Here is a 23,233-nt window from a genome sequence, read left to right as displayed (position 1 = left end):
AGAGATTTGTTGTGCTGGATGGGCCCTGAATCCGTGACCTGACCTGTAGGTAACTTAGTTTCCTAAACCGATGGATCCATCTTTATTGATAAAAGGGCATCTGTTTTGGTCTCTCAGGTCATAGTATTATTTCTAAAATGTTTTAACTTCCAAAATTATATACATATTAGTCAGAGAAATGGTCCTTACTTAAGTCAAATTGAAAAATGAATCAATGAAGCACAGTGACTCATGCCTGTAATCCCAACACTTTGGGAAGGTAAGGTGGGAGGATTGCTTGAGCCCAGGAGTTTAAGACCAGCCTGGGCAACATGGTGAAACTCCACCTCTGCAAGAAATACAAACACACAAAAATTAGCCGGGTGTGGTGGTGCATGCCTATAGTTCCACCTATTCGAAAGACTGAGGTGGGAGGGTAGCTGGAACCTGGGAGTTTAAGGCTACAGTGAGCCATGATCATGCTGCTGCACTCCAGCCTGGGTGACAGGAAAAAAAAAAAGAGAAAGAAAGAAAAGAAAAAAAAAAAAAGAAAAATGTATAACTTCACTCAAACAGACTCTTTCAGAATGTGTTTGTGTGTGTGTGTTCATTTTGTTTGCAAACCCCATGCAACTTCCCATTTTGCCTTGGTTACTAAGAAGTTCTGAGAAAAATTTGATCAAGTTTAAAGTAACAAAAATATTTAATAAATTCTAATTTGTTTCTCATCTGCATTTATTGTGTTGCTACTTTCTATCATTCTTCCTCAAATAGTTTTGTATTACAATTTATCTCAAACCTCTTTGGAAGTAAGTATGGTTTAAATGATGAAATAATTAAAATAATAGTGTAGTAACTGCTGTAAAGAGTAGCAAAGGCCAAATTTATTTTTTCTACTTGCTAGTGTTACCAGCAGCGAATCCATATGGGTCTGTAGCAACCTCAATTTTTGCCTCTTTAGAAGAAATAATTCAACTGAGGGGTATAATGCAGGAGAGACCGAGGCAGGTTTTAGAGCAGGAGTGAAAGTTTATTAAAAAGTTTTAGAGCAGGAATGAAAAGAAGTAAAGTATACTTGAAAGGGCCAAGTGGGCAACTTGAGAGATCAAGGGCATGGTTTGACCTTTGACTTTGGGTTTTATATTTTGTCATGCTTCTGGGGGCTTGTATCCCTTCTCTCCTGATTCTTCCCTTGGGGTGGGCTGTCCTCATGCACATTGGCCTGCTAGCACTTGGGAGGGGCTACATGTGCATTGTGTTTACTGGAGATGTGTGCATGCTTCCTTGAGGAATTCTTCCCTTACCAGCTGAATGTCCCTAGAAGGTTACATAAGAGACATTACAACTTGGCCATTTTGCATCAGAGAAATGGAAATCAAAACCACAATGAGATACCATCTCACACCAGTTAGAATGGCGATCATTAAAAAGTCAGGAAACAACAGGTGCTGGAGAGGATGTGGAGAAATAGGAACACTTTTACACTGTTGGTGGGACTGTGAACTAGTTCAACCATTGTGGAAGACAGTGTGGCAATTCCTCAAGGATCTAGAACTAGAAATACCATTTGACCCAGCCATCCCATTACTGGGTATATACCCAAAGGATTATAAATCATGCAGCTATAAAAACACATGCACACGTATGTTTATTGCAGCACTATTCACAATAGCAAAGACTTGGAATCAACCCAAATGTCCATCAGTGACAGACCAGATTAAGAAAATGTGGCACATATACACCATGGAATACTATGCAGCCATAAAAAAGGATGACTTCATATCCTTTGTAGGGACATGGATGAAGCTGGAAACCATCATTCTCAGCAAACTGTCGCAAGGACAGAAAGCCTAACACTGCATGTTCTCACTCATAGGTGGGAATTGAACAGTGAGAACACTTGGACACAGGGTCGGGAACATCACACACTGGGGCCTGTCATGGGGTGGTGGTGGGGAGGGATAGCATTAGGAGAAATAGCTAATGTAAATGACGAGTTAATGGGTACAGCACACCAATATGGCACATGTATACATATGTAACAAACTTGCACGTTGTGCACGTGTACCCTAGAACTTAAAGTATAATAAAGATAAATAAATAAAAGAAAGTTTCTCAGGATATTGTTTCATCCTTTATTAAAACGAACAAACAAAAAAAGGTAGGATCAAATTAAGAAAAGCAGAATGTTTTGGTAGGATTAGGATCTCAAGATAATTATCTGAAGCCAATAAAATGTTACATTGTTAAAAAAAAAAATTCTTGGCCATTTTGCCTCTTAATGTACATGTTTGAGCCCACTCACCCAAATCTTGAGATATTGGGAAGTTGCTATATTTTGGGAGACTGTCTTTCCCCGGCGCTGGATGCAACCGATTATTATTTTAGAGAGACAGGTAACAACTGCCTGGCCATCACCTGACATTCCTGGTGATGTGAGGGAGACGCCTGCCCTGCTCATGTCTGCCTGATTACCTACTGTAACACTAAGTTATCTAAATGTGCCATGAGCAAACAGACAAGTTGTATATTTTGGGTCATGACTGAATCTTCCAGGTTCTTAAAACCACAGCCTTTAGTTTACCATAAAAAATTTTTAAAAGAAGTAAAAGGAGGATAATAAAAATTATTATGTGTACAAATTGATAGTGTGGATAGAGAAGAGAAAGAAATAACCATATTTATTCATAGATGTAGAAAAAATTCAATTTCAGATGAGAAGAAACGCTATTAATGAAACATTTTATAGAAAGCCAACAATTCTTCAAAACATGGAATAACTTTCCCTTGTAATTAATGTCCTATTATCAAGATGGTAGAAATAAAATTGCTGAAGAATATTAATATTATTATTAAGCTTACTTCTCCCTGCATATATAAAAATCACAAAGGGTTAGCTACATGCATTTGAGATTATAAAAATGGTGTAATGTGAACATAAATTTGCTTTATGAAATCTGTGGCTGACCCTCAGAGAAGCAATAATCCCTGGAATCTATCCCCCGATAGTTACAGACCCTCGGACATGTACCAGCCACCTCTAAAGGCTGCTGAAATTTGTTACTTGAAAAATGGAATGTAAAGTTCTTGGACTTAGCCTAATTACAAACCTTACAGCCAAATCCACAATAACATTTGCATCTGCTTAGTAAAATATACAGAATACGGTATGGCAGTTATGAGACCCATAATGAACCCTCTTATCCAATGGAAAACAGCTTGGGGCCTTGTCATCCCCACTTTGCAAGAGATTTGAAATTATGTTAGGATTAAAAAGACACAGAGGGAAGTTATGAGCCTAGGTATCAAATCAAATACACACAGTATTTTCTGTAAACAATGCTTTAAGCCCAAAAGAACATTCTTATTTTATTTTTCTTCTACAAGACTTTTGGTCAGTTAGTTCATCTCTTTGCACATGGGTTTCCTCATTATGAAATGAAGAAAATTAGAGTAGGTACCTCATTGAGTTGCTATGCAGGCTGAAATAATACAAGTCATAATTAGAAGTGTTGAAATACTTAAGGGATCCATAAACATTAGCTTGCCAGGCTTTGAGACCAGAATGCAGTTGCTTGCATTTAACTAAGTTTTATCTTCTGGTAAAGCAAAAATATGATGTTCAATAAATAAATAAACAAGGAATAAACAAGCAGAGAAACACTCTTTGGATTAGAGCACTGGCTCACACTCATCTCAGAAGTGATTTAAATCTTGACATTTATTGCAGTGAGTCATAGATGATCTTATAAAATAAAGATCCTTTCAAAACCTGCTAAGCTCTCTGGAAGCATTTTAAAAATTTTGCCCCCATATAACTGGAGCTCTTGATGTTTCCACATTAATTCAAAATAATTAGGAAAAAGTAAAGGAATGAAGAAAAACAACTTGAATAAACTTTGGTTAACTTTAAAAAATATATATATTGTTAATGAAATGATGATATTGAAACATCTTAGAACAATATTGGTTTCAGAAATCTAATTTGAACCAAAAAAGATAGGCCAATTAGGTAAATAATCTTTTGAAAATACAGACATTCCTCAAAGATATTGTGGCTTGGTTCCAGGCTGCTGCAGTAAAGCAAATATTGCAATCAAGTGAGTCACACAAATTTTTGTTAACCAGTACATATGAAAGTTATGTTCATACAGTAGTCGATTAAGTATGCAATAGCGTTACATCTAAAAAGCAACGTGGATACCTTAATATAAAAAATACTTTATTGCTAAAAAATGCTAACAATCATCTAAACCTTCAGTGAGCTGTAATCTTTTTGCTGATGGGGGTGTGTCTTGCCTCTATGTTGATGGCTGCTGACTGGTTGGGATGGTGTTACCTGAAGGTTGGAGTGGCTGTGGCAACTTCTTAAAATAAGATAGCAATCATGTTTGCTATGTCAATTGAGTATTCCTTTCATGAAAGAAGTCTCTGTAGCTTGTGATGCTATTTGACAGTATGTTCCTCACAGTAGAACTTCTTTCAAAATTTGAAGCAATCCTCTAAAATCCTGCCATTGCTTGCTTTATCAATTAAGTTAATGAAACATTTTATTCTTTTGTTGTCATTTAAACGATGTTCACAGCATCTTCACCATCTTCAAAATCTTAACCATTTTTCCTTGCTCTTTCATAAAAGGCAACCCCTCATCTGCTGAAGTTTTATTATGAGATTGCAACAATTCAGTCACATCTTCAGGCTCCACTTCTAGTTCGAATTCTCTTACTATTCCACTACATCTGCAATTATTTCCTTCACCTGAAGCCTTGAGCCCATCAAAGTCATCCATGAGGGTTGGAATAAACCTCTCCCAAATTCCTGTTCATGTTGATAGTTTGACCTCCTCCCACTAATCATGAATGTTCTTAGTGGCATCTAGAATGGTGGATCCTTTCCAGGAAGTTTTCAACTGACTTTGCACAGATCCATCAGAGGGATCACTATCTGTGGCAACAATATCCTCACAAATTTTTTTTTTTTTTTTGAGAAGGAGTCTCTCTCTGTCACTCAGGCTGGAGTGCAGTGGCACAATCTCAGCTCACTGCAACCTCTGCCTCCCAGGTTCAAGCGATTCTCCTGTTCTCAAACTCCCAAGTAGCTGGGAGCACAGGCAGGCGCCACCATCCCTGCCTACTTTTTATAATTTTAGTAGAGATGGGGTTTCATCACGTTAATCAGGCTGGTCTTGAACTCCTGACCTCCGGTGATTCGTTCACTTTGGCCTCCCAAAGTGCTAGGATTACAGGCAGAAGCCACCCCGCACCTGGCCTGTTTTCCAAATTTTTTATTTTAATTTTTTTATTTGTTTTTTACTTTTATTTTTTATTTTTGAGACAGAGTCTTGTTCTGTCACACAGGCTGGAATACAGTGGTGCAGTCACAGCTCACTGCAGCCTTGATTTCCCGGGCTCCAGCAATTCTCCCGCCTCAGCTTCCCCCTAGTACCTGGGACCACAAGCACGTGTGACCATGCCTGGCTAATTTTTGTATCATTGGTAAAAATGGGGTTTCACCATTTTGCTCAGGCTGATCTCAAACTCCTGAGCTCAACCAGTCCACCTGCCTAGGCCTCCCAAAGTGCTGGGATTACCCTGCCCAGCTGCCAAATTTTATTCTTAAAGAAGACTACTTGAAAGTCAAAATTACTCCATGATCCATGGACTGCAGAATGGATGTTGTGTTAGCAAACTTGAAAACTTTAATATCCTTTGTGCATCTCCATCAGAGCTCTTGGGTGACTAGGTGCATTGTCAATAAGCAGTAAATGTTTTGAAAAGATCTTTTTTTCTGAGCAGTAACTCTCAACAGTGGGCTTAACATATTCAGCAAACCATGCTGTAAAAAGGTGGGCTGTCATCCAGGCTTTGTCGTTTCACTTATAAAGCACAGGAAGAGTAGATTTAGCATAATTCTTAACAGCCCTAGGATTTTTTGAATGGTAAATAAATATTGGCCTAAAGTAATTAGCTACATTAACCCCGAATAAGATTCTGCCTGTCCCTTGAAGGTTTGTAGCCCAGACTTCCTTTCTAGCCATAAAATCCTAGATAGCATCTTCTTCCAATAGAAGACTCATTCATCTACACTGAAAATCTATTGTTTAGTGAAGCCTGCATCAATTATCTTAGCTTGATTTTCTGGGTAACTTGCTGCAGATTCTCCATCAGCACTTGTGTTTCACCTTGCACTTTTTGCATTTCAAATAGCCAACTTGAGACAAGTTTATTAGTAATTTCATGGTACCCTTTTGTGGGCTGATTCTCACCTCACCCTTTCCCAAGCAACTCCTGTGAGTAACGTCAGTGTATCCTTTTGTTGCTCTTTTTCCAGCCACCCTTACAGACCCCTGACACAACCAACCTGTAAATGACCTCAGTATGTGTAATCTTAAGTCATCTTGTTAACACAGACACCTCCGAGGTTCCCAGGGAAACTTCAGCAGAGTTCTCTAAACTGAAATCTTGAGAGAGGAAGATTTTCAAGTAGGAACCAGACAAATTCACTTAAAACTCGCCACTACACACCTGTGTTATAGAAGAGTTCTATTTTTTCTATTGCAGATTGGATTTCCTCTTCAAGCTTACTATACTGTGTCTTTTTAAAAAGTAGTTGAAGGCATTGGAATAAAAGTTAATGTCCCAAACAGCACTTTGCTGAATATTGCTGTTTCTTTAACAGCCTTTCTCCCAGCTCTTCTGAGATGGTCCATGACATTACCTTCCTTGCCCATTACCTTCATCCCTTGAATGGGCCCAAAACTTCGGGAGGCAAAAACATTAATTCCATTGACTTGGTTGAGAAAGATGATAGGTCAGGTTTTTTAATCCAAAGATTATCCTGGGAATACTTCATTTGGGCCAAAATGAGGGATTATTCCAAAGAAGATTGAAGAAGCAATTACTCCTCCCCCTAGTAATATACTCTTGGACAATGATTACAGTTTGCATTTCTGCTGATAATGCTATGTGCTATAATTATACGTAAGCATATAAGAAACCTGGGGTAAAACCATGGACTTTCTCCCTTTTGCTGGCATCATCTACAGAAATACCATGGGCATCATGAAAGGCAGGATAGCTATAGGCTGAAAAAGAGCACGGTTCAGTTTGCTGCTGTCATGATGCCCTGTTGAGAGACTGCTCTTCAAGGTTTCTTGTATCCTTGGGTCCTCCAAGTCAGGCCTGGATGCATCTTTATTTACAAAGAGTAGTTGCCTCTATTTTCTCAATTGAAATGAACAAATTTTTAAGATCTAATAATTGTGTCGACTGAAGAAATCATCAATAAAAGGATCTGCATTCGATGATACAGAAGTGCACCTGGACCCTATGCAGGCAGTGGCACTGCTGCACCCCGGTCACTGCCTGGCTCCTATGAGAATTGAAAAGAATTGGGGCCTTGCTGTGGTTTAGGCTTTGGCTTAATGGAATGTTGGGGCTGGTTTGATTACCTGACTAGATCACTCAAACTTTCTCCGTATCAGCAATAAGGCTTGCATTAGTCTGTTTTCAGCTGCTGATAAAGACATACCCAAGACTGGGCAATTTACAAAGGATAGAGGTTTAATGGAGAACTCACAGTTGCACATAGCTGGGGAAGCCTCACAATAGTGGCAGAAGGTGAGAAGGAGAGAGTCACATCTTATGTGGATGGCAACAGGCAAAGAGAGAGCTTGTGTAGGGAAACTCCCCTTTTTTAAACCATCAGATCTCATGAGACTTATTCACTATCAGGAGGACAGCACATGAAAGACCTGCCCTCGTGATTCAATTACTTCCCACCAGGTCCCTCCCACAACATGTGGGAATTCAAGGTGAGATTTGGGTGGGGACACAGCCAAACCATATCATTCCACCCTTGGCCCCTCCCAAATCTCATGTCCTCACGTTTCAAAACCAATCATGCCTTTCCAACAGTCCTCCAAAGTCTTAACTCATTTCAGCATTAACTCAAAAGTCCACAGTCCAAAGTCTCATCTGAGACAAGGAAGGTCCCTTCTGCCTATGAGCCTGTAAGATAAATGGCAAGTTAATTACTTCCTAAATACAATGGAAATACAGGCCTTGGGTAAATACAGCTGTTCAAAATGGGAGAAATTGGCCAAAACAAAGGGGCTACAGGTCCCATGCAAGTCCAAAATCCTGTGGGGCAGTCAAATCTTAAAACTCTGAAATGATCTTTGATTCCATGACTCGCATCTGGGTCATGCTGTGCAAGAGGTGGGTTCCCATGTGGTCTTGGGCAGCTCCACCCCTGTGGCTTTGCAGGGTACAGCCTCACTCCCAGCTGCCTTCATGGGCTGGTGTTGAGTGTCTGCGGCTTTTCTGGGCGCATGGTGCAAGCTGTCAGTGGATCTACCACTCTGGAGTCTGGAGGACAGTGGCCCTTTTCTCACAGCTCCACTAGGTGGTGTCCCAATAGGGACTCTGTGTCCCTTCTGCACTGCCCTAGCAGAGGTCCTCCATGAGGACCCCACCTCTACAGCAAACATCTGCCTGGCATTTCCATACGTCTTCTGAAATCTAGGTGGAGGTTCTCAAACATTGACCTCTGTGCACTCACAAGCTCAACGCCACATGGAAGCTGTCAAGGCTTGAGACTTGCACCCTTCGAAGCCACGGACTGAGCTGTACCTTGGCCCCTTTCAGCCATGGCTGGAGTGGCTGGGAATCAGGGCACCAAGTCCCTAGGCTGCACACAGCAGGCAGGCTCTGGGTCCCACCCATGAAACCACTTTTTCCTCCTAACCCTCTGGGTTTGTGATGGGAGGGGCTGCTGTGAAGACCTCTGACATGCCCTGGAGACATTTTCCCCATTGTCTTGGGGATTAACATTCTGCTCCTTATTACTTATGCAAATTTCTGCAGCTACCTTGGATTTCTCCACAGAAATTTGGATTTTGTTTTCTATCGTGTTGTCAGGCTGCAAATTTTCCACACTTTTATGCTCTCTTTCTCTTTTAAAATGGAATACCTCTAACAGTACCAAAGTCACATCTTGAATGCTTTGCTGCTTAGAAATTTCTTCCGCCAGATACCCTAAATAATCTCTCTCAAGTTCAAAGTTCCACAAATCTCTAGGCAGGGGCAGAATGCCACCAGTCTCTTTGCTAAAACATAACAAAAGTCACCTTTGCTCCAGTTACCAACAAGCTCCTCATCTCCATCTGAGACTACTTCAGCCTGAATTTCATTGTCCGTATCATTATCAGCATTTTGGTCAAAGCCATTTGACAAGTTTCTAGGAAGTTCCAAGCTTTCCCACATTTTCCTGTTTTGTTGTGAGCCCTCCAAACCATTCCAACCTCTGCATGTTACCCAGTTCCAAAGTTGCTTCCACGTTTTGGGGTATCTTTTCAGCAATGTCCCATTCTACTGGTAGTAATTTACTGTATTCGTCTGTTTTCATGCTGCCGATAAAGACATACCTGAGACTGGGCAATTTACAAAGGAAAGAGGTTTTCCAGAGAACTCACAGTTCCACATGGCTGGGGAAGCCTCACAATCATGGCAGAAGGCAAGGAGGAGCAAGTCACATCTTACATGGATGGCAGAAGGCAAAGAGTCAGCTTGTGTAGGGAAACTCCCATTTTTAAAACCATCAGATCTCATGAGACTTGTTCACTATCATAAGGACAACACAGGAAAGACCTGCCCCCATGATTACGTCCCACCAGGTCTCTCCCACAATACATGGGAATTCAAGATGAGATTTGGGTGGGGACACAGCCAAACCATATCAAGGCTGTTGGTCTTTCCTGTCATTCTTACGTTCACTAAGTAGCAATTTTAACTTCTTTCAAGAACATTTTCTTTGCATTTACAACTTGGCTGTTTGGCACAAGAGATTTAGCTTTCAGCCTACCTTGGCTTTTGACACGTTTTCCTCACTAAGCTTTATCATTTCTAGCTTTTGATTTAAAGAGAGAAGCATGTGACACTTCCTTTCACTTGAACACTTAAAGGCCATTGTGGGGTTATTGATTGGCTTATTTTCAGTGTTGAGTCTCAGGGAATAGGGAGTCTGGAGACGTGGGAGAGAAATGGGGGAAGGGCTGATCAGTGGAGCAGTCAGAGCACACAACATTTATTGATTAAGTTCTCTGTCTTATGTGAATGTGGTTTGTGGCATGCCAAAATAATTACAGCATTAACATCAAATATAATTGATCACAGAAATAATAATAAAGTTTGAAATATTGCAAGAATTATCAAAATGTGATACAGAGACATGAGGTGAGCACATGCTTTTGGAAAAATGGCACTGATAAGATCAGTTGATGGAGGGTTACCACAGACCTACAGTTTGTTTTAAAAACAAACAAAATGCCAGGTGTGGTGGCCCATGCCTATAATCCCCCCAGCACTTTGGGAGGCAGATAGCCTGAGCTCAGGAGTTTGAGACCAGCCTGGACATTGTAAAACCCTGTCTCTATCAAAAATACCAAAAATTAGCTGGACGTGGTGCAACTGAGGTAGGAGGATTGCTTGATCTTGAGAGGCCGAGTTTGCAGTGAGCTGTGATCATGCCTCTGTACTCCAGCCCAGTGACAAAATAAAAGAAGACAAAAAACAATGAAGTGAAGTGCAATGAAACAGAGTATGCCTGTACACTAAAAATCAGTCTGTTGTAGCTCTTTGATGTTAAGAATGCTAAATTATTTAGTGCCTTTAGGTAATATTTGTAATAAACACTTCTGTTAATGTTTTGAAACTTTACTATTTGCACCACCCACGGTTATAGGTGTACACATTCTTGCATGTTGGACTAACCCTGTCCTTGGACAAAGGTCAGTAGCAGATGAAGATTACATTTTGTGATGTGCTCAGTTAAGTTTAATTTAAAGTGGTCCATTGTACAATAATGTTTGTGTATGTGTACAGACAAATTATTCAAATCAGGAAGGGATTATTTACAAAGAATTGGTCCAAGTTTGAGGAGGCCGTTGAAAGTGAGATGAGGGAAGCTCTATACCAAGTGTAAGTGTAGTTTAATTCTGCCCAGCACATCTGGAGGGGAACATGTGTGTAAGTGCATCAATTCCCAAGCCAGAAAAATTTTAGGTGATTCAAAATGAACATTGTATTGTTTGGAGAACCAAAATGTCCAGGAATCTATATCCTTTTTTTGTTTGTTTTTGTTTTTTGAGACAGAATCTACCTCTGTCACCCAGGCCGCAGTGCACTGCTACCTCTCCTGCCCCACGACCTTCCGCAGGCTCAAGCAATCCTCCAACTCAGCCTTCCAAGTAGCTGGGACCACAGGCATGCACAACCATGTCCAGCTATTTTTGGTATTTTTAGTAGAGACAGGGTCTCGCCATGTAGCCCAGACTGGTCTTGAACTCCTGAGCTCATATGATCCACCCACCTTGGCCTCCCAAAGTGTTGGAATTACAGATGTGAGCCATCACGCCCAGCCTATATCCAAATTCTTTTTCTTTTATGTTTTTCTTTTTCTTTTTATCTGTTTTTTGTTTTCTTATTTCTTTCTTTGTTTTTTGTTTTTGCTTTTTTTAGATACAGGTTCTCACTCTGTCACCCAGGCTAGAGTGTGGAGTGCAGTGGTAAAATTTATAGTTCACTAAAACCTCAAGCACTCTTCCTGTCTCAGCCTCCAGAGTAGCTGAAACTATAGGAGCATGCCACTATACCTGGCTAATTTTTAAAAAATTGTTTGCAGAGACAGAATCTCGCTGTGTTGCCCAAGCCCATCTTGAACACTTGGGTTCAAGCATTCCTCCTGCCTCAGTCTACCACGATATCCATTTTAATCAGAATATAATATTTAAGCAAAAAAGGAATGTCTGAGCTACAGAAAGTCTCCTTCTTCCTGCCTCTTCCATTTCTTGATTTTTATTTGTGATAATTATTTTTTCTTTAATTTTCTCCTCACTTTATTCTTTGAAATGCTTCTCTTTCTACTAATTCTGTATTTTTCTCCATATTGCTTTTTCTTTCCTCCTTCCACTCACCCTGCCATTTTTTTTAAATAAATGGGTTTCCCAAAAGATGTGTGTAAATATCAGGGAGTCAAGAGTAAGACCAAGTTACTTTAGTGTTTGTTTTAGAAATAGCAGTAAAAATTCACACTATAATTGTTCTGTGGTCAGCAGTTTATGCAAACCTATCCCCCAAATCGGAGGTAGCTGAAAGGCCCAAGCAAAAGACTAACAAATCCAGTTTCTCAGAAAGAAATATTTAATAGGGAGTGAGAAACAAAAGTCATGATGTCCCGGCAACTGGCAACAGCGAGATTAGATAGTGAATCCCCCCCTCCACCCACCCCCCGCCACACCATTACCCACCAGAGGTAGAACTTACATGTAAAACACAGGGAAGGATTGTGTGGAACAATTGATGTCAACCTCTCAGGGAAAGGCAAGAATGCTACGTGAATCTGCCTAAGAGCAGGATTTATGGGAGCAGTAGTTTAAATAGAAATCTTAAAGGCATTCCCAGAATAAGGGTTACTCAGAAGTCAACATGGCAGGTTAACACCCAATATGGAGTTGCTTTAGCCTCCACAATAATGTAGAGAAACAAATATAATGAAGATGGTGGTATTTTTTAAACCATATTTCAAAGAAATCTTCTTTTCGAAACATGGAAAAGAAGAAGGCATATGTCACTACATGCAACATAAGCTTATATTCATATCTATTTAGTATATCTAGGACAAATTTCATTTAGTTCTAGGAATATACACTGAGATTTTTCTTATTGCCCCTTGACGTTAGATATTATTGACCTTACAATGATCAGAGATACATCTTTTAACTTCCACCACTTGTTCATCAACCTTGTCTGTCAAATGGAGAAATCTACGTGGCAAATGCAACAAGAAGTTTTCCTTGACGCAATAAAGATACAGGTCCTTCCTTAAATGGCTATGTTGAAATATAAATTCTTAAATTATATACTTATTTACATGGCTTCTCCCCTCTAGTGAACTTATCCTGGAATCTATTAGATTTATTCTACTTACTGTCTATTCTTTTGAAATGAGACTCTCAGAAATATCCCTCTGGATACAAAATGTAGGATTTGTATTATACATTTTCTCTAACATCTAGTTCGGCCTTCAAACATTAAGGTACACATCCCATTTTTCTCAGTGACAGTAAAGGGACATAATTTCTATTACACAGGTCTAATTGCCTTGAAGAAACATCATAAGAACTCAAAACATGGATGGTATTATTATTGTTGTTATTATGCTTTGAATTCTTAAGTAACCAATGTATTCCCTGTCTCTGGATCTGTTTCTAGTGTCAAAACCCTTGTTAGCAGGAATTAGATCAGATTATATTAATAATTATGTAGTGGATATCTGACTTTTGCATATTTTCTCATCAGATAATACATGTCTATATTATCTTTTATCTCAGTGTGTATGAATAAATGTCAGAGCTATTTGGGTCATAATTTGCTATGCAGCTGTTTTGTCTTGTTATGTATTTCACTGTAATCACAGTGAGTTATGATTCACAAAGTAACCTCCTTTTATAAAAGGTGCATTTTAATTTGATGTTGGAAGCAACCAACTTTAAAAATGTAATTGGCCTTAATATCTTTTTAGATTCCTTTGAAGATATACTTACCACAAAAATATGCTCCTTGGGAATTTGACAATTGAGCTGATAATAGAATATATCATTTTTTAGTTTACAGGCAAAAGCAAATGCTTCATTATTTTGTTGTTACTTACTACATCATAAAAGAAACATAATTTTAGCTAGCTATGTGCATCTAAGTCCAGATATCATTTGATAAAATGAGTCAAGTGGGAAAACTTCCATTTCTTTGTGATGACACATCAAATACGCCCTTATCTCTAAAGACGTTAAGAATGATTGAGTGAAGCCTTCCTTCTTTGTTTTTTCAGTATCTTTAGACATAATAGAAACATCTAAATTATGATATGCTTATTTTACAGGAGCCAATGAGAAAGAAATAGCCCTAATGAATGCTTTGACTGTAAATTTACATCTTCTATTGGTAAGTTTTCTCTCCCACTAATGTTTAGAACACATTCATTTACAGAATCTGATGTTTTTCTATCTTTAATTCATGAGCTTCTGGGAGTTTCTTATTTAAAAATAAACTGTGAGGTTATTTTCATTTTTACTAGGAAATGCTGGACCATGATATAATAGCTTCTTCCTGATCATGGAAGAGTTGACTCTTGAGAAGAGCTTTAGAATAATGAACAGTTCTTGTCTGGGAAAATAAAGAATAGGAGCCATAATGAGTAAATAGGCAAACTACTTGCAAGCCTGCAAAACAGTGATGCACAATGCTAGCAAAGCACTGAGCTTTTTGGAAAGACAATTTTCCAATAGCTTCAGCAGAGTGAGTTAGTGGATCAGTATACTTTTGTAGATTAATATAGGTTAAAAAAGACTTGGAGAATTAAATTTTTAGAAAGGGGGCTAGTACCTTAAATGAGTAATGTGTTTAAAGTACTTCTTACATCTTAATAAATAGTTTTACCTTAAAATGTCAAATATATTATCTATTTGGGATATTGTGTTAATGGTGATTGCCCAATGCTTTGAAGAATCTTGATTTCATTTTTTAAGTATGTTTTGGAAACATGTCTACAAGTTCAGATATTCCTGGATTTGACTCCCAGCTAAATTACATAATGCCTATTTGAAGTTGAAAAAAGGCTTTTGGCATCTCTAAGTCTTAACATTCTCCTTTGTAAAAATAAGAAAAATAATATCTACCTCAAAGATCTGCATGATAATTAAATGTAATAATATGTGAAAATTGCTTTAGCGCCCTGGCCAATGATCAACACCCAGTTAATAGTAGCTATTATCTTCGTTGTTATTATTGTTAATATCACTCTCTAGGAACAGTGTGGAGAAATGAAAGAGCTTCACTGAACAAATGAGCTACTGTCAATACAAATAAGACATACATAGACCATAATATTTCAGTGTGATGCCATCAAAATTACCATGAAATGCTTTGGGAAGCTAATTTTTCAATTAACATCTTTTTTTTTTGTTGTTAATCATCAGACTTTAAGTTTCATCTATTAATATATAAGTAAAGTTTGAGGATTTGTTATCTCATTCACATTTTTCCCCGAGTTTGCTGTTTCATTGATAAGCAAATTGAGCCAATATCTTCTTTCTCTTTGCAATTCACTGGAAACAGGCTAATTGAAAAGGTAGCCCTGACAAACACTTAAGATGTTGAGTTAATTAATGTCTTTAAAATACTGGAGATTATAAAATGAAAGTGTGGCATAAAATGAACAAATGTATAAATTGTGCATTAATGCTTTCTCAATAAATCCATTTTATTGCAGTTATCATTTTTTAAGCCTACGCCAAAACGATACAAAATTCTTCTAGAAGCCAAAGCCTTCCCTTCTGATCATGTAAGGACTTCTTCAAATTATATTTCTGTTCTTTCTACTCTTCCTAGAGCAGCGTATCATTTGCCTGACTTGAATGTTTACTCACTAAGCTTTTCCAAGCAATCTTACAATAAAAAGATCTGTCAAAGGCTTTTGATTTAGATTTTTTTAATAGATTATAGCTTTATTTCTTGTGTTAAAGTAAAACACCTGTTAAGGGAAGAGAGAACTGAATAGGAACATTGATTTATTAGTCTTTTTAAAGACACTGAGCAAACCACTGGTCTAAATCAAGTGTGCAGTTATAAATGTTTTATTAATTCTTGTTGCTGTTTTATTTTATGAAATCAAATCAATACAAACCCCAGTGCTTAACCCTTTAGCTAAATAGAATAGGAATATAAACTTTTATTTGTCCAGTTTCTTTTCATATCATGCTAGCATGTTGGACCATTATTATCGAAATATTATTTATTAGAGATTAAAAATATTTCTTGTGATTTACTAAAAAAAAGTCACATTACTTTACTTGATAAGAAATTTGGTAGTTTCTTACTGGAAGAGATGTTTGTTCTTGATAAGAAATTTAATGGTTTCAGACATAAACACAAATAAAAGTACATTTTAAGTCTAGCACAGTGGCTCATGCCTGCAATGTCAACACTTCAGGAAACCAAGGCAGGAGGAACACTTGAGTCCAGCAGTTTGAGACAAACCTGGGCAACATAGTGAGAACTCGTCTTTATAAAGTAAATAATAAATAAATTTCAAAAGTACATTTTATATTTTAGTTTTGGTGTTAGAGAAACTTTATTTCTCTGTATTATTGCTATTATTCTAGCCCTTGTAATTTCAGGGCAAGTAATTATGTCAAAAGGAATAAAACCCTAATATCTTACTAAAATGGATTAAAATCCTAATATCTGCAAAAGATTCCATGTTGGTGTGGTGGCTTATCTTCATACATGTCTGATACTCTTCATGAAGTAAACTTCTTAATGCCTTTTTTTAGCTAACTTACTCTTCCTAGGGTAAGCCATTTCTATATCCTAGGCTCAAGCATAACAAGTCGCTACTATTCACTTTGCTTATTTTGCAAATTCTGACTTTGACTTAGATTATTTAATTTCTTATTCTAAAATCTCTTATAATTTCTTAAATCAAGAAGATCCCTCTGTTTTCAGAATTCTATATGTGAATTTTATTAAGTGGTTCTTCTCTGTTGTGTATTTTGTTTAGGTGTTTTAACCTTCACCTTGGATTTAATATAGTAATATGCCTTTATTTTTACTTTGTTATTTCAGTGTACTTCTGTGCTCTCAGCTTGATTTGATAAATAAATCATCTTTCCTTTTTAGTATGCTATTGAGTCACAACTACAACTTCACGGACTTAACATTGAAGAAAGTATGCGGATGATAAAGCCAAGAGAGGTATATGAGAAAGAAAGAAATATTCATCATGCCTTGTTTAGTATTGATATTTTATTCATTTTCCTCAAAAGTTTATTAAAATCTTCATTATTTTAATGGAACTTTCAAGAAAGCATGAAGGACCCATACTTCTGTTACTATTAGATCATTTTACTTAAAATGGAGTAACTCAGATGTGTATTTATTTTCATTTTTCAAGGGCTAGCCAAATGGCAAGCAAACTATTTTTCTGTTAATACCACTGGAGTCTGCCATATTCTTCAATGGGATGGGAAAAGGGTGACAAATTCACTATATCATTTTCAATTTCATATGTCGTGCCCATGGGTGCCATTAAAATCATGCTAAAGACCAGAATTATTTGTTGAAATGGAATCGTGACTATCTTTCATGTCCCCTCTTATTCTAAGTATCACACATTTTCTTTGTGTTTAGAGTAGGATAGTGAAGAAAGGGATGTGGTATAATGGGAAGAGTTTGGGATTTACAGCTTGGCTAATATTTCCAGTGAAGTCTCAGACGCTCCAGTTTACTGGGTATGTGACTTTGGGAAAGTTACTTTATTCTCTGAGACTCCTTTATGTTTAAACAGATAACAAAAGCATGTATCTAATCAGGCTTGACCTAAGACCTAAATGTGTACTTTACATTAATAGAGATACAAGGCTCAGCTGCACAGACTTTGACATGTAAACCCTGCAACTTGTGTAATTTGTCACTAGGTGAATCATACAGAATAAATTTTGGGTTTCACATAAGAGGATCCCAGGCCGCTAAGTCATTGTTTGAACAATTACTTCTTTCAACCCAGAATTACTTTGAATAGATTAAAGATATACTCTGTTCACTTCCATTTGCCAACATGCAATAAATTAATGGAATAAAAAGTTCTCACCTGAGAGGATATAAATTGAGAGGATATAAATTGTTAGTTTCTAGCAAAAATGAATATAGCTGCTAATAATGACATAAGTGACCAAAATATTGTGGAGTTTCATGAGTTACTCATAATCTTGGGACCACTGTTGAGCATTACCTAGAACACATCAACATGAGAGAGGGCCGTACCCTGTCATGGAGAAATATATTTCTTATGTGCTTAATACTGATTTTTTAAGATATAAATTAAGTATTAGTATCTATAATATTTTCCTTACCACTTTATTGGAAATTACAGCAGGTAAACCATATAGATTATTTTAAGAATAAAGAGTTTTGGATTGCTAAGTTATTAATTTTACTTACAATTAGTGAAATTCTTTTATTTATATAAAGTATACTTCACTTAATAATTCAGAGATTTTAATAATAATCCAGTTAATATTGGGATACCGATTTTTATTGATGCCCATTTTGTAAACAAATTCCTAGTTTCTTCTAGTAGAGAATGTATTACACACCCACACACATACACACTGACACACACACGTACTCTCTTAACATGAGCAGAGTAATTGGCAAATACCAAAATAATTAAAAATTAAAAGTAAACTATAGGATGATATCTTAATGAGCTTCCCCCAAATATTAATGTAATTAATGATGCATTGACCTCAAAATCATGTCAGACAGCACTGGAGAAAATTCATGGCCGGGTGCAGTGTCTCACGCCTGTAATCCCAGCACTTTGGGAGGTTGAGGTGGGCAGATCACCTGAGGTCGGGAGTTCAAGACCAGCCTGACCAACACGGAGAAACCCCATCTGTACTAAAAATACAAAATTAGCCAGATGTGGTGGCACATGCCTATAATCCCAGCTACTTGGAAGGCTGAGGCAGGAGAATCACTTGAACCCAGGAGGTGGAGGTTGTGGTGAGTCAAGATCACGCCTTTGCACTCCAGCCTGGGCAACAAAAGTGAAGCTCCATCTCAAAAGAAAAAAAAAAGAAAAGAAAACTTACTGGATAGATGCCTCAGCCACCCAAGTAGCTGGGATTACAGGCATGCACAACCACACCCAGATAATTTTTGTATTTTTAATAAAGACTGGGTTTCACCATGTTGGCCAAGCTGGTCTCGAACTCCTTACCTCAAGTGATCTGCCCACCTTGACATCCCTAAGTGCTGGGATTACAGGCGTGAGTCACCGTACCTGGCATGTTTTTGGAAAAAATAACAGGATATTAGACTGATAAATACAATACCAATTTCTGATCATTTATTTTGCTATATAATAGACTTCTTGCACTTTATGGTGTTTTATTAGTCAGGAATAAGGAGAAAACAACTTATAGCTGTGGAAATGTTACAAATTAATTTTTAAAAACTAGAGAATAAATCAAACAATTAGGCTTTTGCAGACTTTCACTTTAAAAACCACTTTTTACTTTTTAATTATCATTTCTTAATAATAAAAAATATGCTTAAATGCTGCTTCTATGTCAGATTTTAAAGAGCCTTAATCTGAAAAAAAAAAAACCTTCTAATGCAAAAGAGCTCACGGTGAAATTTAGATTGGCAATATGAAATTACAAATTTATTATTATTGATATGACCTAACTTGTGCCTAACTTGATTTAGGGGGAAGAAACCTTAAGAATAGAGGATATCCTTGAAGTAATTGAGAAGGAAGGAGACTCAATTGCAGTGATCCTGTTCAGTGGGGTACATTTTTACACTGGACAGCACTTTAATATTCCTGCCATCACAAAAGCTGGACAAGCGAAGGTATGCACACCATTTACTTCTTCCCACTTTACTCCAAACATCACTCTACTTAAGAGTGTTCTAATTGCGTGACTTGTGAAGTGCTTTAGCTTGTGTCTGAGTAAAACTATTTCAATAGTTAAAAAAAAAAGAGTAAGCCTAGGGTGGGGTACGGTGGCTCATACCAGTAATCCAGAACCTCGGGAGGCTAAGGTGGGCAGATCACAAGATCAGGAGTTCGAGACCAGCCTGACCAAAATAGTGAAACCTTGTCTCTACTAAAAATACAAAAATTAACCGGACATGGTGGTGGGTGCCTGTAATCCCAGCTATTTGGGAGGCTGAGGCAGGAGAGTCGCTTGAACCCAGGAGGCGGAAGTTGCAGTGAGCCGAGATTGCGCCCCTGCACTCCAGCCTGGGCAATGGAGCAAGACTCCGTCTCAAAAAAAAAAAAAAAACAAAACAAAAAAACAACAACAACAACAACAAAAAAAACAAGTAAGCCTTACATTTAAAAGAAAATCTGTATTCTTTTTTGCTTTTTTTTGCTTTAGGCATCTCTATTTAAACTGCTTTTTTTTTTTTTTTTTTTTTTTGGCACTTCTGTGGTCTCACCTCCTTAGTAGCAGCTGCTCTATGCATTTGCCTCTAGTCAACAGGCCAGGCAAGCTGCAGGTGATGCCATTGGTACTCAGCTGGTCAGTCAGCAGGAAGCAGACAAAATACTTAGGATAGGAACTACATGCTAGGTCTGTTAAAAATTCAACTGGTACTTTGTCATAACTCATTCTAAATATAAATCAGTTTTCACTTAACACTGAGTATCTAAAGAAGACATGCAGAATTAAATTTTATCAGTAGATCAAATTTTATACAAGTTACTTTAAGGAGGCCATTTTATTCCTAAGACTCTTAAAAAATTTTTATACTGCCTGTAACGAGAGCTTTATTTTTTTCCTACCCACTACTAAATCACAGTTAAATTGTTTTGAAAGTCGTGTCTCTTTGTATATAAGTGTTTGTAAAAAGTGGTTTTAGTATTTATTTGAAAAAAAATTAAAGAGGCAACATTCAACAGTCACAATTTGTGTTAAAATCCTTAAATAGCACTTCTATTTCATTCAGCAATCAAGTCATGTATTTAAAAATGTAACAATTGAATTTTATTCTGAGCATTAATAAGTTATGGGATTAATATACGTGTGGGGTCTAGTTAATATATTCAGTTATTGAAGCTAATGAATGGAACTAATGAAAAGATATTTAGCACTGTTATCAGCAGTCTCTAGGAATTTCTAACGACTTCCAACTGGTTTGATGGATAACTCTGAAAGTGGTGCATTACAAAAGATATAAAGATAATGTCTCTTAATTTAGATATTAAATGTTAAGCACCAAAATAAAGGGATGCCAATAAAAAATCATATTTTAAAATATTATGCAAGGAATCAGCAGTCCCTGCTTCCTTAGTATACACGTATGTCTCATTAACCTTCCTAGATATAAGACAACAAGATACAGAAGAAAGACCATGGGTTTTCGATCACACAATCTGAGGTTCAAATCTTGGCTAGGTCATTTAATTGTTACATGATCTTAAGCAAGTTACTTGACTTCTCTGCATCTCTCTCTTTAAAAGTGCTAATTTAACATAACAGCACCCACCTTATACATTCAGTGTGAGAATGATGAATATAAAACACCAAATGGATTGGCACACATTCTGCCATTAAATGATGGTTTCCTTACCTTTATACTCTTCTCAATTAATAGGACATTATAAAGTGGTTGAGATAGACACTTTCTTTTGTTTCCCATTGAAACACAAAATAAATTTGTTTACTTTAGGTTTTATATGTAAATCTCATACTTAAGTACTTCAATTGCTAAATTTGTTCAATGTTTTGCAGGCTTTCTTTTACTTAAAAAATATAATAAATGTCTACCAAGTTAGTCTCATGGAACTCTCAGTCAAATAAATGAAGGTAGGAATGAGCAGTTTTAAATGTGACTATGAAGAAGCAATCAATACTATGGGAATAAAATGGGGATAGAGCAGATGTAGATTTATCCATTATCAAGATTATTCTAACAAATTTTTACCCTCTTCCTATACAGTTCCTCCTACTATCAACCGAGGTGAGGCAAAGTTCTTTGAAATGTAGACTTCGATAGGTCTCTTGGGTGGTCTAGTCATCTATGAATAAAGCTGAAGAGAGAGGCAGAGAAGAAATTAAAGGTGTCAATCAAGAAAGAGATAGGAAATTCTAGGAACAAAGGGCATAACATGGTCACTGGTAGATTTGGACATGTGAGGCAAAAACAAGTTTTCAGAAATAAAGCATGGTGGGAATACAAAATGATGGTGGGATGGAGCAATGAGAGTCAATCAGGAGATTCTGAAGTAAAATCTTCATAGTCATGTATAAGGAAGAAGAAACAGAAATCGTGATAAATATTTTAATTTAAGAAATGTATGTGTACCAAAAACAGCATGAATCATAAGCAAATAGCTTCATGGGTGATTCTGAGGCCTTATAACCATCACCCCTATCAAGAAAAAAAGTATTTCCAACACTCAGAATCCTCAATTGTGTCTTCTTCCAAATAGTACCTATTACCTTCTGTCTCTGTCCACTTGGTCTGCTCTAACAAAATACGTTAAACTGGGTAATGTAAACACAACATAAATATATTACTCACAGTTCTGTAGGCTGGGAAGTGCAAGATCAAGATGACAGCAGACTTGGTGTCTGCTTAGGGCTGCTATTTGTTTCACAGATGATGCCTTGTTGCTTTGCCCTTCCTCACATGGCAGAAGGGCTAAGGGAGCTGTCTAGAGCCTCTAATACAAAGGACTAATTCCATTCATGAGGAATCACTTCATCATGACTTAATCACTTCCAAAGCCCTGACCTCCTAATACTGTCACATTGGGTATAAGGTTGTAACATATAAAATTGGGGTCTGGGGAGACCAACATTTAGACCATAGCATCCCCCTTTCAAATTTACAATTCCCCTGACTTCTAACCACATAGTCAGCTTTGTCCATTTTGAACTTTATATAAATGCATTATTTTGTCTAGTTTTGAACGTTATACGAAGGCATATGCAGGTTGAGTATTTCTTACCTGAGATACTTAGGACTAGAAGTGTTTTGGATATTTTTGGATTTTGGAATATTTACATTATACTTACTGCTTGAACACACCAAATCTGGAAATCTCAAGTGCTCCAATGAAATTTTTATTCTTTGAGCATTCTGTCAGTGTTCAAAAAGTTTTGGATTTTGGAGCCTTTCAGATTTCTGAATTTGGGATTTTAGATGCTCATCTCTTATAAACTTTGTTTTGTGTTTGACTTGTTTGCTGACTTTTATATGTGTGAGATTCATTCATGCGATATCTAGCAGTACTTTTGTTTGTTTTTGTTTTTATTTCAGTGTATTTTTACATAGTATGAAATAGATCACATTTTTTTTTTCCATTTTATTGGGGGTAGATATTTGGATTTTATTTTCAATTGAGAGCTATTAATATAATAATCCATGCTACTCTAAATATTCACATACATTTTGGGGGAGTAGACATTCATACACTTTTCTGTTAAGTATATACCTAGAAGTAGAATTCCTGGACCATAAGGTATTTGTATATTTCTAATCAATAATGCCAATCCTTCAAAAACTTGTTCTTCTACTAGCATGTATTAGACTGTTTCACTAAAGCCTCACCAATAGTTACTATTTTCAGTCTTTATAATTTTAGTTGTTCTAAGTAGTTTGCAGTGGTAATG

The 23,233-nt window shown here is 37.1% G+C and overlaps 1 protein-coding gene across 1 annotated transcript in view; it reads left to right on the top strand.

Moving 5' to 3' along the window:
• The window catches only part of KYNU (kynureninase), a 167,349-nt gene that overhangs the window by 68,335 nt on the left and 75,781 nt on the right, over positions 1 to 23,233 (top strand). The window contains exons 5-8 of the mRNA XM_050751744.1: positions 13,918 to 13,979; positions 15,307 to 15,378; positions 16,716 to 16,790; positions 19,311 to 19,457. Of these exons, the coding sequence (XP_050607701.1) occupies positions 13,918 to 13,979; positions 15,307 to 15,378; positions 16,716 to 16,790; positions 19,311 to 19,457 (356 nt within the window). The remainder of the gene's footprint in view (positions 1 to 13,917; positions 13,980 to 15,306; positions 15,379 to 16,715; positions 16,791 to 19,310; positions 19,458 to 23,233) is intronic.

This window comes from Macaca thibetana, chromosome 12 (assembly GCF_024542745.1).
Source record: "Macaca thibetana thibetana isolate TM-01 chromosome 12, ASM2454274v1, whole genome shotgun sequence".
Classification (NCBI taxonomy): domain Eukaryota; kingdom Metazoa; phylum Chordata; class Mammalia; order Primates; family Cercopithecidae; genus Macaca; species Macaca thibetana.
This window is presented reverse-complemented; position numbering and strand designations above follow the sequence as displayed.